Below are 18,226 nucleotides of genomic sequence, written 5' to 3' on the forward strand. Positions count from 1 at the left end.
AGACTGCATACAGTTAAACTTAACTATGACCGGTATACTGTCATTCACTGCATACAATTTATAAATTATTAAGTACAACACCAGCAATACAATCTACTCAGTGTATGAAAGCTTTCAATTAATATTTTTAATTTATGTATGATATACTTAAGAAGCTAGTCAGATAAAAATCCCTGCACAGACAGAATTTATAAATTATAGTCAAAAGCATTTGGGTTGCCATTTTGGCTGGACAATTTGCACGTATTCAAGACAACAACCAGACTGCAAAGAGTCACTGAGTCAGAGGCACCGGGAAAAGCATGATGTACTGAAACACAGTTGAAGTTCATTCATATCTAAGGAAGTTAACAGAATCAGTTCCAAAGCCAGTGAAACACAGGAGTAAAATTAGTACTTTTGCCTACAATCTGCCCCCATTTTAGAAAACAAGGTCCAATATAGGCATGTAGTCACACAGTCACACTATATAGTAAGGGTTTGATTTATAAAGCTACTTTTTATGCAGGTATTTGCTTGTTTATTGAACTTAAAAATCCTCAGCCACCTTGGTAGTCTGCAAGTCTACTATTGGAGTAGTCCACTATTATAATATGCCCAGGACAGAAAAAGCCTAAAGTAAGCTGACCATATCAATCTATGCCTTTTTCTTAGAACTTGCAAGGAGGCACAGGTGTTGGATGACATTTCAAGTAAAGAACTTGCAAATTAAGTTTAAATACCTATGAAGTTCACTAAAATATTACATATATTTACATTTTTATATACACATGCACATGTGTAGGCATGCATATATGAATGTATGTTCCTTCACTGATTTTCTGTACCAAAAAGAGCACATGCATGAGGCTAGGGATCACATAACAGTTTCTAAAGGTATCATAAAATGCTTTTAGAAAAGGAAACAGGCAACTCTGCCTCAGGAAACAGTCAAATACATTTAAAAGACATAGCTACCAGTATGAACATCTTAAACCTGCTTCATCACAAGTGTAGACAGTGATCCTGACTGCTTTATAGTAAAGTGACTGACAACACAAGAATAGCCATTTTCTTAACCTGAACCCCCTCAAAAGTCGAAGTCTGAATTTTGGAAGGTGTTTTGAAACTTAAAGCATTTACCCCTACTTGACTGAAATATTTACTGTCTTGAACTTGTATTCTTCAGTCTTCTATGAAAAGCGATCCATGTGCTTTCTTCTACCTTGGAAATGCAAGCGTTTCCTCTAAAGAACTATTGATTAAAGGTAGCAGACACATCACAATTTCACAACAGAATTTTGTCTTTAACAAATCTTGCATGAATGCACAAAGAAAGATTGTTTTGAGAAATGTAAGTTCTTGGTAATATAGAAGATTTTCACCAAACAGTGAGGCAGTATGAATTCCAGTCCTATAAATCTGACAAAGTGTTACAGAATTTACACTCTGCCAAATTGCCACTGCCAAAGAATACATCACACTAAAAAAAGGAAATATTAGCAAATTTTTAACTTCATAGAAACCAAAGAAAGCTGCAAGACAAAGTACATAACCTATGAATGCTGATGCTAGACAGCTCAGCCAGAATAAAGGAAAAGCTAGTGGAGCAATACGTTTAAACAATTTTTATGATTCATTACTTACCGTATCCCATATCTGAAGCTTTATCTGTTTTCCATCAATAGTTATCATTCGAGCCCCAAATTCTACACCTGAACAGATTTTACAAAAGATTACATTATTAGCACATAGAAAGAAAAATGTCAAGTAGTGCAAAAGCAAGAAGGTAAGTTTAAATTCAATCAACATTGTAGGAAAATGATCTCTTTCACAACCTGCTTTTTAGACAATTTTCCAGCTGCTTGAAAGAGCTTTCTAGAAGAAAGGTAACTGTTACTGTCCAAGTGCCTGGGAGATATTTCCAAAAAAGTTTTCCAAACCACTTAGTAGCTCTAGATTAGAGGGAGAAACACACCCCTTTGTAAACAGGAGCTTAAAGAGTCACAGTTATTTTAACACTCTACCAATGACAGATTGCTGGGGCCAGTTTAGAAGAAATTAAACCTACAATTCTTTATCAAAAAAATAACCAATTAAGTGAGCATAAAAAGAGTCCCTTCAACAAGATAAATTTTATTATCATGTTAATTAAAATCCACCTGTCTTTATGAAAGAAAAAAAAAAACAACTTCCAAAATTCAAGCTAAAGATCAAGTTTTATAACTGAGGGAAAAAAAAGTGTGTTCCAAATAAACAAATGTTACTTTTTCAGTGGAAAAATCCAGCTTTTTATACCATTTTTTAAAGCAGTCTTGAGATCATTAACAGTAAACCAAGTATAACTTGAGGCTATTACTGCAGTAGTTAAAATCTCACAAATGGCTAGAGATAGTGGACATATTTAAAGGTTATCAAGTTGCCATTAATCTATAACCATTATTTAAAAAAAAAAAACAAACTGATCTGCTAGCTGAAGTTTTGCTAAAGTGGTCATTGCCTAGACTTGAACTCAAGACTTTTAATTATGCAGCCCCGAGTTGAAATATTCCAAATGTCTCTTCAAAATTCAAAAGCTTGCTTAGAATATTTGCAGTGTTGCTTCCTGTGGAATGACTCTCAGGGAAAGGGTAAGAGTTCCCCAATAGGATATTGGAACCAAATAAAACCTGTTGGCCAAAGACCACCATACTCTTTAGCAACCAAATAATTTGCTGCAACTGTATGCAAAGAAATTGAAAGAATGGAGAGGCAGCAAGGAGGAAGTAGGTGAATGACACTGCTCTTCCTGAAGTTGACTGCAAAGCCAGGGGAAGGTCCTTGGTCTACTACACATGTAAACACTGAAGGTTTTACCTGATCTCAAAATGTGGCTATAGAGCTGATGATTTAAATCAACAATCACCTTAAATGTTTAGTTTCTGCACACAACCCCATAAAAAAATTAAAAGAGTATTTATCCTATTCCATCAAAATATGCACCAGGAAAAAATACCGCATTTGTAAAAATATAAACAGTTTGATGGCAAGCTTGATCTCAAAGAAGGAATAGAAGCTGATCAGGTTTACAGTGAGGGCATGTCCTACAGGCAATGGTCAGAACAGCTAAAATGTTTACAATGGTTTATTTAATTTACACATTTTCAGGACTTTTAATACAACCATTAGGGTATTTATTAGTTAAATTCAACCCACCCCATCTCACCCCACAGGGGAATTCATATGACTTTGAACCCATGTTCTTCATCTGGCTTTCCAAATCTGTTTGGGTAGCTGGGAGAACCTGGCCAAAATACATACATGCCCTAGCAATTGAGGAGGCATTTCCAGCCTCTTCTGATGCTTTTAGGGTCTACCTAAAAACAGATGTCAGACAAAACCAAGGGGAATAAAAAGCAGTTGTATTCATTGAAGGGCTTCAGGTACATTTTGGGCAGACAAAGCCCCCTCCAGGGGTTACACCCAAAAATGGATGACAGGTCACAGCTTTTCACACTTTTATAAGTTTGCTCCATTTGCATATTGGGGGTTAATCTTCCAATTACAGCTTCAGGTAATGAAGTAATTTTTCCCAAGTATGCTCTCCAATCACTTCTGTTTACATTTTCAGGGCCTGAGACAGTAAGGTGTCCTTGATTCCCAAACCTAGAGAATTGTTTTGTCTGACCAAAATGGGCAAACAGTAGCTAACACTATATGGAGTTGAGTTATACATTAAAGAATTGAAAGATTACAAATATATTAAAAATATAAAATCTAAAATCCTTCTTCCCTCCTTTTCAAGCAGCTTCCCAGGCTCCATTACTACATCCCTCGTTATGTTGTTTCTAGGTTCACCTCCTCATCTTACTAGTTTCAATTTCTGCTCTGCTCCCAGATTTCAGCTAGCTGTATGCCAAGCAAAGAACTGGCACTACAACCACCCTGCTGAGGTGAAACTGTTTCCCAGAGCCTATCAGTCTGAGGTAACAGGGCTGCCAAATCCATGAGTGATATATAAGGTGTCATATATTTGGCAGGCCTAAAGAAGAAAAGATGATAAGTCATGCCTCCCTAAAGTACTCGGGCTCTTTATTCAGCCAGCCTATCTGCTGCCAAGATCTCACAAATATCTGAAAACTGATGTTAGCCAAAGAATTTGAACTATACGACAGGCACGCACAAGGTGTGGAAGGACTGTCAGGAGAAAGGGAATCCATAATCAAACCACCTGATACATTCTGTTACATGAAGAAAATCTGTTTATATTTCAAGCAACTATTTCAGTACTCCCAAACATAGGGAGCCTACCTACTCCAGGGCACAAACTAAAAATAGAGACTAGGATACATTTTGTGCACAACTCATGACTAAAGCTGATAGGTTCCTTGAAAGAACATCAACAAGCTGAAAGGTTCTGTAACCTCCTCTGAAACTAGCATCTGTTATGCTTAACAGCAAAAGTGATCTGCAGACTAAACCTGCCCTCAGAAGAATTTAGTACCACACTATTCCTCTTATTTTGTGTGGAAAGATAAATAGAAGTTTGCATTATTTATCGTAGTTAGGTCAGAGGCAATGTGTCAACATGTATTCATTCCCCCAGTACCAAATCATACCTAACACAAATGGTCCACATCCAGTTGAAGAGTTGGGAAAGAAAATCCCTATCCCTTCCAAATGCAAATACATTCACACTTTGGTCCTCTATTCAAAAGTTAGTCTTTGCAAGAAAATTTTTTTTATCCATTCATCTTTAAGGTTAACTTTGCTATAGTTTATCTGTAACTTGCCTTCAAGGTTGTGTGGCTAGGCTAATATTACATTCACCAGTGCATTTCAAGCTTGGCCAATACTTCTGTGCCCAGTTTTCAGCTTTTCTGAAGAAACAGTTTAGATACCACAGCTGCGAACTTTTTCAATTGTTTCAGATTCTACCCTCCCAATAAAAGACCCCCAACCGACTTTACGAGCTAATAAATATTAATTAGCTACAGATTCACTGCCACCTTAACACAGCACAAATCCTGCACTTCTGCAGCACAACAAACTCCTAAATGCGTGCTGAGGTACCCGAACCACTTAACTACTAACAGTGGACAGCACAAAAAAGACCTACCAATAGTGAGATCGTGGACTGGTTGAAACCGCTTGTCTGTGAACTGTAACAATAAACATGATTTCCCGACACCTAAAAGAAAGACAAGAAATAAGTGTTAAACAATGTTAAAAAAAAGTCCTGTAAAGGACCAATAGAAATTAATTTAAGGAGATTTTACATGTTGCTTAAAATTAATTATCAGAACTGAAGGTATTAGATCTCACATACTTTGAAGTGCATGAAGCTTTTTAATTACAACTTTTTTCTAGAAACAGTCAAAGCAGTTATTTTCAAAAATTGAACAAAAATGAGTTATTATTTTGAAAAAGTAGTTCTGCCTTTAAAATTAAGTAGAAAAAAAGTTTTCTAACAGACCTTCAAAGTACCACTTTACATCCTCCCTGCACAATAACTACAGGGCTTTCTACTCCTCACAACTCTTTATCTGCTTCTCCTTCAGTACTTTCAACTTTTTTCCAAGCTAACTAGATCCTCAATAGCCTCAGTCTCCCACCTATCTCTTTACCCCCTGAGGTAACCACAGCAGGTCTGTGGCTGCTTACAACCACTATATGCTGCTGCCCACTGGTCCCCCACAGGACAAAAAGCAGTCCAAGAAGAATTGGCAGCAGCTGAATTTACACTACAGTCAGACAGGTAACACAAACATTGTCCCCCTAAGATAACCCACTTGTGTCAGAAATCAGTGAAACTACTTCCCATTACATGGACACTGGTCAGCAAATGGGCAATTTCTTCTGTATGTGGAAGCACAGAAAAGTAGAAGTTAATGCAGTCAGCAGGAGTACTCAAGCTACTTAGGTCTGTAAACATACTACTTTTTACAGTTAACTTTTCTTTCTTTTACTAGGAGGGGTTATTCTTCCTGTTCTGCACAGTCAAACTTCATCTTTTCAGCCTTCAAAATTTGACAATAACATATTTGGTTTAAACTGTGAGCCATTATCACATAACATACTATACTGTAACATCCAAGTTCCTGCTGTACTTTGTTTTATCTGACCAGCAAGATAAAGCTAATCTAGCCTTATACTAGAGGTCAGCAACAGCTCATCATAAGAGACATATCTATGAATAAAAGATAGCAAACAAAGAGATAAGGAAAAGAGCCACACCACCAATAAAAGATGTGCGTACCAGAGGTTTGCATATAGTGACACTGGTCTTTCTAGTACCAAATTCAGCAAAGTTTTTTAGTATGGTTTAATAAGGAAACAATGCCTACAGAAATATAATCACCATGTATCTTATTTTGGACTTTAATTCTAAGACCAGTAGCCAGTTTCAACAAAATCTAACAGAAATAGGAAACTTGCATTTAGTTTTGTCACAAAATGAGTTCTGCCCAACTGATGACACTCAGATTAATGTCCCAAACAATGTAGCAATTCCAACAGCCTAAGCCAGTTGCTAGTGGTGCTGTCTCTACTCTCTTCCCTACAGAATGCTCCTGCTCATTTCTTCACACAGCTTAGATGAGTTCTGAAGCAGTTTCAGTTGTCTGCATGCTAATCCAACAAGAAGAGTAACAAAGCAAAACAGAAATGGCTTAATGTAGGGTCAGACAAGCGTAAGAGTTAGTTCAAATGAGGGAAAAGAAATGCAGCAGACAGCAGATCAATAACATACAGCAGCATGAAACTGTAGTCCAAGGCAAAATTTGCAGCATCTGCCTTACTAGATCTCTTTTCTTTAGCTTTCTGGCTTATGATGGCAAGCTGTCAGAACACAAGCAGCTTTGAAGCAGCTATAGAGTCTGCTCCTAAAAAATTAGTAAACAGAAGTTTAAGAAGGAGGAGTGGGGGGAAAGCACTGCAGGTAAGAAAGAAAAAAACAGAAAGGCAGTCAGAGTATGGGAACCATAGGGACAGAACACAAAACTGTACGTAATTTTAAAATATTAATAATTCTACTTTGACAACAGCTCTTCTCACAGCTGGTGAGCAAGCCTACCAGTGGAGGGACTATGTTAGACCTGCTGTTTGCAAACAGAGATCGGCTGGTGGGAGGTGTAGTGGGTGGAGGTTATTTGGGGCACAGTGGTCATGAAATTATAGAATTTTCAGTATTTGGTGAAATAAGTAGGGGCACCAATACAACTTCCATGCTGAAATTCCAGAGGCAGACTTTGGCCTATTCAAGAGACTTATTCAGAGAGTTCCTTGGGAAGCAGCCCTTAAAAAGAAAGGAGTCCAGGAAGCATGGGCATGCTTCGAAACAGATCTTGAAGGCACAGGATCAGACTGTCCCTATGTGCTGAAAGATGAGCCAACAAGGAAAACAACCAGCATGGATGTGCAGGGAGCTCTTGAAGGAAATTAGGAAAAAAAGAGGGTGTATCACCTTTGGAAGGAGGGTCAGGTATCTCCAAAAAAGCTTAAGGGAATTGCTAGATCACGTAGGAAAAAAATTAGAGAGGCAAAAGCCCAGCTAGAATTCTATCTGGCCACTTCTGTAAAGGACAATAAAAAATATTTTTATAAACACATGAATGGCAAAAGGAAGAACAAGGACAACCTCCATTGTCTATTAGATACAAGAGAGAATTTAGTAACTAAAGGTGAGGAAAAGGCAGAGGTACTTAACATCTTCTTTGACCTAGCTTTCAACAGAAAGACAGGTTGTCCTCAGGACAACTGCTGTCCTGGGCTGGTAGATGGTGTCAGGGAGCAGGATGGTCCCCCTGTTATCCAGGACAAAACAGCCAAAGATCTGCTGAGCCAATAAGATGGTCACAAATATATAGGACCATATGGGATTCATCCTAGGGTGATGAGAGAACTGGCAGATGAGCTTGTGGAGCTGTTCATCATTTACCATCAGTCCTAGCTCAGCTAAAAGTCCCAGCTGACTGGAAGCTGGCCAGTGTGACACCCAACCACAGAAAGGGCTGGAAGGAGGATCTAGGAAACTACAGGCCAGTCAGCCTGACCTTGGTGCCCAGCAAGATTATGGAACAGATCATCTTGAGTGCCACATAGCACCTATAGGATGGCTTTTATAATCAGGTCACCCATCAGGTGGATGTGAGAAAGACAACATCCACTGCCTACTTAGACTTCAGCAATGTTTTTGACACCATCTCCTACAGCATACCCCTGGAAAATCTGGTAGCCTACAGCTTTGACAGGTGCTCTCTTCACTAGATTAACCACTGGCTGGATGGCCAGGCCCAGAGAGTGGTGGTGAGCAGTGCTGTATCCAGTCATTAGTGGTGTCCCCCAGAGATCAGTGCTGGAGGCAGTCCTGTTTAATATCTTCAGTGATGACCTGGATGAGGGGATGAGTCCACCATTAGTAAATTTGCAGATGACACCAAGCTGAGAGCACGTGTCAATCTGCTGGAGAGTAGGAGAGCTCTGCAAAGGGACCTGGACAGGCTGGACAGATGGGCCAAGTCCAATAAGATGAAGTTTAATAAGTCCAAGTGTCAAGTCCTGCATTTTGGCCACAGTAACACCCTGCAGCATTACAGGCTGGGGATGATGTGGCTGGACAGTGCCCAGGCAGAAAGGGACCTGGGGGTACTGGTGACAGTAGCTGAACATGAGCCAGCAGTGTGTCCTGGTGGCCAAGAAGGTCAACGGCCCCTGGCTTGTATTAGGAGTAGTGTGGCCAGCAGGAGCAGGGAGGTCATTCTTCTCCTGTACTCGGCACTGGTGAGGCCACAGCTGGAGTGCTGTGTCCAGTTCTGGGCCTCTCAGTTTGGGAAGGATGTTGAGATGCTTCAGTGCATCCAGAGGAGGGGAAAAAGATTGGTAAGGGGCTTGGAACACAAGCCCTATGAAGAATGACTGGGCAAGCTGGAGTTGTTGAGCCTGGAGAAAAGGAGACTCAGAGGTGACCATATCACTCTCCGAAACGTCCTGAAAGGTGGTTGTAGTCAGGTGGGGGTCGGTCTTTTCTCCCAGACAACCAGTGACAGAACAAGAGGACACAGTCTTTAGCTGCATTAGGGGAAGCTTAGGTTAGATGTCTGAAAAAAATTCTTCACTGAGTGATTGGGCAATGGAATTGTCTACCCAGGGAGGTGGTGGAGTCACCATCTCTAGATGTGTTTAAAAAAAGACTGGATGTGGCAGACAGTGCCATGGTTTAGTTGAGGAGGTGTTAGGTTAGGTCATAGGCTGGACTTGATGTTCTCAAAGATCTTTTCTAATCTAGTCCATTCTGTGATTCTGTGAACGGTGTTTATATATAAAAGACGATTTTTATATCACCAATGAAATAAAACTACCCCATCAGAGAACATAATCACCACCTCACTTACAAAAAACTAAGTCACATCAGAAATAGCTTTTGCCATTAACCTTGCAAAGGGATTTTAGTATCAATGGATAAACCAAAACCTTAAACCAATCTAATATTCCCACACAGATCTTACAAATGTTGGAACAGTATTTAAAAATCTAATCAACAAACTGACATTTTATTAGGTGTTCCAGTAGTGGCTCTCAAATGGCAATCTGGTATTTCCTCTCCTTGTAAGGCTGGTGACCACCAAGTCGGTTTAATTGAGCATACAAACACCACCCTCAGAAGAGCACAGATGACAGGCAAGCACAGCCCCTTTGATAGAAGCCCTGTCTCAGACTGGCACAAGATGACGGCACCTCTAGTCACTCCTCCATAGCAGGCCTTTTAGGAGCGGACTGCAGACTGATGGGCTCACACAGAGAAACATAAGAAATAACTAGCTTCTCTTTAATGCCATTCCTGCTACTACAGAACCTTCCAACAAAAAAAACCAAAAACACCTGAAAGTCCCTAAGTTTTTTACTGCTATACTGACTGAAATAGATCTTTCATTTTAATTTTATAGTTTTAAGATACTGCACATTTGTATCACAAATGTATCACTTTTGTATCACAAAAGTTCTTATGAAAATAGTTTGTATCCCAAATCACTTCCAGAGCTTGAGCAAACTCACCTATCATAGACAGGAACATGAATCAGAGATAGGAGTTGTATATGAATGCCTGAGTAGTTTACCACCTTGTGACATAAACAGATGCTGCAAATATCAGTTAACAGCTGCAGGCTGCTAATTCTATGGCATGCAGGTGGTTTAAAGTAACTACACTGGTTAACTAAGAACAGAGTGGCTGCTTACCAGGTATCTTGTTCACTTAGCACTATAAATATTACACCTGAAATGAGGCAGACACTGAAAAGTAGCTGAGCATGTCTTGATGATAATCCATTGCAGAATGCAAAAGGGATAGATTCATGAACTCGTTCTCCATTTTACTGCCACAATTATTTTAATATAGCTTCAGATAAACCACCCCAGAAAAAAAAAAAATCTAGTATTTTCCTATGAGAGAGCTTGGATACACTTCAACAACCACAGTAAACAAAAGCTCTTGCTTAGGAACAAATGAAAACAATGGATTATGTACTTGGAGGAAAAGCAGCTTTCTTTTCTGCAAGTGCCTGTTTTAGGATCCCTTCATCGCTTCTTAGTACTCAAACGATGAGAAGTAGAACATGTGCTACAGTAATTTTACCCTCCAGCTCTAAATGCCAAACCAGCAGACTGAGTTTCTTCTCTAAATTCCTCTGACTCTCGTAACAGCTTTCTCTTAATCTGGGTGCAACTCTGCAATCCTTAGTTTCCTTAGGCAAGGCATTACCAGAACTTTGCTGTTGTCCACCTTGGCCCAGCTTCAATACCACCCTTCCTTATATACTTGTGTTTATTTCAGGGCTCAGTAAAGCTACCCTTCTCACTCATATGCAACAAACTACACCAAGAAATGGATCCAGCACAGTAGTACACTCATCCAAAACACCAGTACATGTATGAGACTAGGGCTACAGAAGACATAGCTATGGGAAAGGTTATTCTTTTCAGTAATCAGCTGTACTTGTAGCACTTAAAAAAAAACCCTAATGCAGCTCAGAACCATAACATATGTGATGATACAGCTGAGCCAGTCTTTGGCTAAGAGAGCTGACTTGCTTCCTCCTCCCCTTCCTGACTCCCTGTGAATAGGGCAAGGAAAGTTCAGTTACTGGCTGCAAAGTCAGGTGTGTACTTCTGAACCTGAGGAAAACTTCCAGGCTTTTCTTACCTCTAGACAAAACTCATCAGTGTTCCTGCCACTGATGTTTACCTTGAAAAGCTGACCTGGTTCAAATCTAAAAATGGGTCAAAAAAGAGGGTAGAGGGAGGTTAAGAATTTCATTACTTGCTCACCTAAGCACCACTATGGCCCAAGATAGAGGAAAAGAACTGCAGTAGTAGTCCTCCCAGCTGTGGAATAAAAACTGAATGCTAAAGAAAAATCTACTATGTTAATCTGCTTGCTGTCTCTGGTGAGTAGACTCACTCCTTCCCACACAACTCCACCTCCTTACCCAAAAGGGCTCTTGCACTCTTTTGAGCATACCTACTATTTGTTTAGTTTTGTTTTTCAAATCATCTTTGTGAGCTGGGCTGGCTCTCCGAAGGATCACAAAAGTGATGCTGACAGCTAAGAAGCTGCAGAGCTCATAGTTGAGACAAGAAGTAGTAACAAGGTCTACTCATTTTGGCAGCAGATAAACCCTGGATTAATTCAACAGTGTCACAGAACTATTTTTCCTTGTACTTGATGGTGATCAATCAGTCCACCACACACAGAGATGAAGACCTACTTCCCTTTGATATCTTGCTTTCACTAATCTTCCTAGATCCAGTTTCCCTCCTGGGAAGTACTCTGGTCTGTGGAAAGAACAGCCAGAAGGCCAAATCACCTGATTCAGCCACTAAAAAGAAAGCAGTTTTCAACTGCATTAGTGGGTGGATCCAGATCATGGCACACTATCAAAGTCACCACAAGGTAAGGGGAGCAAGAACTCCTTTCGCATGTAAGCAACTATGTCAGCTTGGATGTCCATGAAACCAGTGCAACAATATCAACTGAGCTGAAACCAGCTTCCTGCTTTCTCACCTTCCTTTAGAAAAACAAACAAACAAAAAAGTTTTAAAGATAGGGTAACACAGTTTCAAATAATGGGCAAGATTATATACATGATTATTTTATATATATATGTATTATATACATATATAAAAATAGAAAATTTTCTAGATGATACATATAAGAACCCAGATTTTAAAACTAACTTTGATTTTAACCAGGTAATTAATTCCACATTACAAATGTCACTAGATTCATATCTCTAACATGGTTTATGAGAGACTTAGTTCTTTCCAGTAGTCTGCAGAGCTTCCAGATGTTTCATAAGCCCTTTTCTTATCACAGGCTGCAGTTCATTCCCTCTCTCCTCCCTTTCCAAACACAGCAGCTTTATGCAACTCTGGAAAGTGCAGAATTGCCTTTTCAGAGGCCTAGGCATAATGAGACATGAAGCTAAAGCAAAGATTTTTTTCTTAACCTCTTCTCAGTCAGTTATAGTCAGAACTCTACCATCATATGGGAAAGCTTTATCTAAATTTATAGAAAGGACAAACTAAAAAATTCTAAACTGTCATGTGCAGGGCAAAGGGAGTTCACATACAAATGTAATCATGGACAAGAACAGAAGAAAAGCAACCTCCAAAATCTTTCATGATGCCTACGTAATTTTGGGAAAAGTAATAAAAGTATCTCTTTTAAAGCTGATTCAGCTTCAACATTGGAACATTTTTAACAGTGTTTAAAGCCAATGATGTAAATTTTTTCTTTCTATGAAACAATTAGCATAGGGCTACAAAGTTAAAGGAGTTGTTCAGCTTTACCATATTTCAGTTTGTATGGCACTGCTCCACTACTAACTACAGGTTTTAAAAGTAAGTAAAAATAATTTCTAAATAAAATTAGGCTACACTTAAGTCTGTAAAAAAACCTTCATGTTCTGCATGGTCACAAACAACTTAGAAACTGTCAGTTGTTCATAATAACATGGTTTTAAATGAAACTAGGGGTGGGGTTGGGTTAGATTTTTTTTTTGAGTGGGGTTTCTTTTAAACAGTGCTAGAATCAGTACAAGTGTGCACACTAGCAGTCTCATGAAACTATTTGTATGGACATACAGTTAATTCTAATTAACAACTTCTAAGAGGCTAAGAGGATGTTCATATGCACCACCTAATATTTACTCTTTTAGGTTTAAAGATCATTGAAAGGGTCTCAAAGCAAGATATAAGTAGTACAGGCCAGTACTCTGGTTTTCAGCACAAACAAATTCTCAAGCTATCACAGCGTATTAACGCCAGCTCTGGCGAGATGAAAACCAGTTTAGCCAAGAAATACTATTACATACTTAAGAGAAAATAAGGGCAAAAGACACTAACAATACACATTACTAGCTAATAACAGCTGCTGTTGCAGAGCAAAGTGCAAAGACAGTAGAAATATTTCACAAAGAGGACTAAAAAATAAATTCAATTAATTGCAACATTTGAAAGTCTCCAAGACAAGTGAAATGGTTGACAACACAGCTTACTTTACTCTAGAGAGTGAGAATTAGATCACCAAACAATTTTATTTTCTATCATCATTGCCTCCTAATAACTTAGAGATACTCTTGATCTAGGAGCAGCAACTATCTGTTGAAATTGGAAGGGAAGTGAAAGTCCATTATGCAAAAAGCTCAGAGAGTTGAATTCAAGAAAAGCAGGTACACCTGCTCATGGAAAATGCAGCAACAGTTATCCTAAAAAGACATTTAGACAGGCTACAACTGACAAGTTATGTTGCTGGCAAGAAATCTGACCACTGCAAAACTGGAACTTGAGGTATCCTAAAGTTCAGGAACATTCTCTGGTGGAATCTAGCAAATATAATCTAATATAAGACAATTCTGGGTAAAGTGTATTATTCTGAAAAAAATATTCCAGCTCTCATCTTCATAGGAATCTTGTCTATTTCCCAGTTTATTCCCACATGGTACATTCCCAATGGTACATTGCTGGTAACAAACATATAAATAAAGAAGATTTTACCATCATACAGAAAAAGATCTAAAAGAAAAAAAATTAAAGACTTTCAGTCACCAACTGCAAAACCAGAAAATTCTCATATAAAAGTATTCATCCTAGCTCAGACCAAAGTCCATCTCAACTTCAACTGGTGGCCAAAGGCAGATGTATAGGAAAGAGCAGATGACAAAACCAACTCCTACTGCAACCAAAATGAAAGACACCATCAACCATAAAGGGCTAAGGTCTCAGAGGTACAGACAGCCCTAAGCAGCATACACCACACATGCTTCTAAATGCATTTGTAAACTCCTGTAATGCTTTGGAAATAGCCAGATCAAAGGATTTTTCCTGATAAACTCTCACAATGATCAGTATTCCATAACACTTGTATTTTTCTGTTAAACTCTATAGCTGCTGTCCCATTGCTACAATGTAAAAACCACACAGATTTACGGCAATGTTGTTTGAGTACCTGAAACACAGCCATGTCATTTCAGGTCTCTCCCATAACAGAAAACTAACTAGATCCTAAACCAATTCCAATTGTACAGAAAACCATTTTTATATATTAAAAAGCACAGTTAACAACCAGATTAGAAGCAATCCCATATTCATAAAGCTACCATGCCTGAAGTACCAGAAAAAGAAAAAAGTCAGTGACCAATGAAACAAGGAATGCAAAGGGCAAGAACTGTTGAGCACAAGTCCGTCTTGCACAGTCTCTGTGGCTGTCATTTCAAGAGACTGAGATCATCCTGAATTCCTGTGTTTAAGCAGATGAAAGCATGTGGAATCACAATTCAGAGAAGGCACATACAGGTGTCTTGTATAACTCCAGGGAATTTTCGTTGGTTTGCCTATGGATCGCACAACCTCCTGTTTTTTTTACTGCTGAGAGAGGAGCTAAATGTTAACATCTGTCCTCAGCTGAGTCTCTTAGTTTTCTCCTACAGTTTGTTTACAACTAATTGCTGAGTCACCAGGCAGCTGAGGCATTTCCAAAGACTCTAAATCAAATACCAGAAACAAATTTCTTGATCACTATGAAATCTATGAGGCCAGTGGCATATCTTCATTGGCTGGAATGCTGTGGAAAACCACCATGGGAATTGAAGAGGACAGTCACCATCCACTCTTAATTTCCATCATCAGAACTTTGAGTTCAATTGCCTTCATCTGAGGAAGAGTAGTAATACCTCAACGACCACCATCATCTTGGCAACTGTGTACAATATAAATTCTCTTCAGTACTAGCTCTATTAGAATACTTAAAAGGCTCACAAGAGATCTAAATAAAAGTAAAACCAACTTACTGCTATTGACATATTCAACCCACTTCAAAAATAATCATTGCAGTAGTCTTAATCAGCTTTCTGTAGCAACTCAAGAATACAAGCCATGATAACTAAAAAAAAATAACCAAAAAGTCAACAGCCAATTTGTGAGCCGTTTTCCTCTCTATGTTTCCTCTCTCTTACTCTTCCAATACTTGGCTCTTAAGCAGCTGCAACAACTTCAGAAGTGACATACATCCATTCTGTATTTCACATTTCAAACAACTCAAATGAAAGAGTGCACTTACACTGAGGATATTTCTTTGTAAAAATTTAATCAGTATACAATCAATGTAGCAAAGCAACTGTGAGCTGCTGTCTACCACTTTAATGACTACAGGTTTCAGGGATGCACCAGAATTGGCCACCTGTTCTGACGCACTGTCATTCTGAACTGTGCACTACCATCTTGCATCACCCCAGCCAGACAAACCTCTTCTTACTTCTCCTGAATTTGCACAGGTAATATCCTGTCCTCCTGTCCTGGCATGATGATCTGTCACTCAAGTAAACATTAAACACAAATCAGAATTTTCAGTTATCATCTACAGCCTAGTGCTTACAACAGGGTCCTTACAGTTGTGATATATTTCTAAAGGTTCACTTATACTACAGCTGCTACTGCAGAAGCGTAAAAAAGCTTTCAGAGTTTAAATGTACATTTAAAAAGCAGATAAAAGTCACATAGTAGTTGCATCCAGTGTATTTTACAACTTCATGTGTAATGCAACTGTAATGCGTAATTATAATCCACCAACAGATAATTTGGTTCACAGGTATGAAGTACAATTATGAAGGTACCCTTAGAATAGCATCTAAAATAATAGGTGTGTCATCAAACTTATTAAAGAAGGCATTTAGACAGGTATGAGGAAAACAACAAGGAAAATGCACAATACACAGGCACAATGGTTGACTAAGTTAGCTACCTTGTCCTGACAACATTTGATCAAAGTATGCAACTCCCATCCATACTAGGCCGAAGAAGCATAAAATATATTGGCAAAGGGGCATCAAGCAGCAATTCCTATCAGCATATGGCTATGCCAGCAGCATTTGCAAGCATTATTATTTGTCACACAGCAGCCAGTTACCAATAGAATGGAATAAGTTTTTAAGAAATGTTCAAGGCTAGTTTGGATAGGGCCTTGAGCAATGTGGTCTATGGGTGTCCCTGCCCATAGCAGGGGGGGTTGTGACTACCTCATCTTTAAATCCCAGTCCAACCCCTTGACACTCTACAATTTAATATGGTTTTAAAAAGTGACAAGAAACATCTGGAAAAGCCGCGGTGTATGTACATGTATACACAAAAAAAAAGGTCCCTTTAAATTAGACTGGAAAAGCCAGGGCTTTTAATTTTCCTTTGACAACGTGTCTTCACACAGTTTGCTTCAGCAGCTCCAGCCGAGACTGGAAAGAGCATCCTTGCAGCCTAGGCTGAAGGTAACTCCAAGCAATGAGACAGAAACTCACGACAAAACTGCAGGGTGGAGTGTGGCCTCGCTGCCACAAGGCTGCAAACCACAGGCACTACCCAGGTATAAGTTTTGTTGTGACAACGCCTTCTCCCTCTTCACTGCCCCACTCTGCCGCCGCAGCCAGGGCCGTGACACAGCCCGAACTGCCCCGCGGCCCGTCAGCCAGGCCCGGAGGCGGCTGCCAGCGGCCCAAGGCCGTCGGGAGACAAGGCCGAGGCCGCGGGCGGGGCCCGGCGCAGAGGCGGGGGGGGAGACACCGCCTCTTCCTCGCGCGGAGCCACCACGTCGGCGGCACTGCCAACACTGCGGAAATGGGCGCGGGGAGCCGGGCCTTCCTCTCCGCCCCGCGCCCCACTCCGGCCCGGGCCGGGCTGGGCTCACCCACCTGTGTCTCCGATGATGATGTACTTGAAGAGGTACGCGTAGGCCATGGCCGCTCCCGGGCTGCCGCTCCCGGGCTGTCCCGCTTTCGCTCCGGCGTGACGCGCGCGCTCGCCGCCCGGGCTCGCGCTGCGGAGAGGCGGAAACGGGTTAACGGCCCCCGGGCAGCGCCTCCGCCCGCTCGCTCCCTCCTACCTCCGCCCCGGCGCCGCTGCTGGCAGAGGGGCTCTCTCGCTCGGTCCTGCTGTCCGCCCTCCCTCCCTCCCGCCGCGGCCCCGCAGGCGCCGGGAAAGGCAGAAAGCGGCGGTGGCGGCGAGAACAATAAACAGGCGCCGAGCGGCCCCCGGACCCTCCGGCGACGTCAGCGCCCGCCCCCTCACGCCGCCCCGCCTCCGACCCGGAAATGCTGAGGCGCGGGGCGGAGCCTCGACCCCCGCCCCGCGGGGCGAGGGCGACGCCGGCTGCTCGGGGGCTTCGGGCAGCTATCGTCTCCGAATCCAGAATCGGTGAGGCTGGGAAAGATCTCTGGGATCATCGAATCCCACCTATGACCAAAGAGCACCATGTCAACTAGACCGGGGCACTGGGTGTCATGTCCAGTCTTTTCTTACCAGGGACGGTGACTCCACCACCTCCCTTGGCAGCCCGTCCCAGTGTCTAAGCACCCTTTCCGCGAAAAAGTTCTAACTGATCTCCAACCTAAATCTCCCCTAGCACAGCTTGAGACTATGTCCTGGCATACTGTCTCTGGGTGCCTGGGAGAAGCAGCCGACCCTCACCTGACTATAACCTCCTTTGAGGGAGTTGTAAAGAGTGATAAGGTCACCCCCGAGCCTCTTTTTGTCCAGGCTAAACCCCAGCTCCCTCATCTGCCCCTCACAGGATTGGTACTCCACACTCGTTGCCCTTCCTTGGACCAGCTCCAGCACCTCAATGTCCTTCCTAAACTGAAGGGCCCAAAGCATAAACCCTCTGAGAATAGCCAGCAATGGGCTGTTTGGTACGAATTTATCTTCATCACATGAGTTCTGGCCTGTA

At 41.0% G+C, this 18,226-nt stretch overlaps 1 protein-coding gene across 1 annotated transcript in view; it reads right to left on the minus strand.

The window, feature by feature from the left end:
- The window catches only part of RAB2A (RAB2A, member RAS oncogene family), a 43,015-nt gene extending 25,499 nt beyond the window's left edge, over positions 1 to 17,516 (minus strand). The window contains exons 1-3 of the mRNA XM_005517131.3: positions 17,193 to 17,516; positions 5,078 to 5,149; positions 1,627 to 1,694 (exon numbers count right to left, since the gene is read on the minus strand). Coding sequence (XP_005517188.1) covers positions 1,627 to 1,694; positions 5,078 to 5,149; positions 17,193 to 17,238 — 186 coding nt within the window. The 5' untranslated portion in view covers positions 17,239 to 17,516. The remainder of the gene's footprint in view (positions 1 to 1,626; positions 1,695 to 5,077; positions 5,150 to 17,192) is intronic.
- Between the last annotated feature and the right edge of the window lie 710 nt (positions 17,517 to 18,226).

Source organism: Pseudopodoces humilis, chromosome 1, assembly GCF_049639895.1.
Source record: "Pseudopodoces humilis isolate 2021_Gansu_Grassland_sample_001 chromosome 1, ASM4963989v1, whole genome shotgun sequence".
Lineage (NCBI taxonomy): Eukaryota > Metazoa > Chordata > Aves > Passeriformes > Paridae > Pseudopodoces > Pseudopodoces humilis.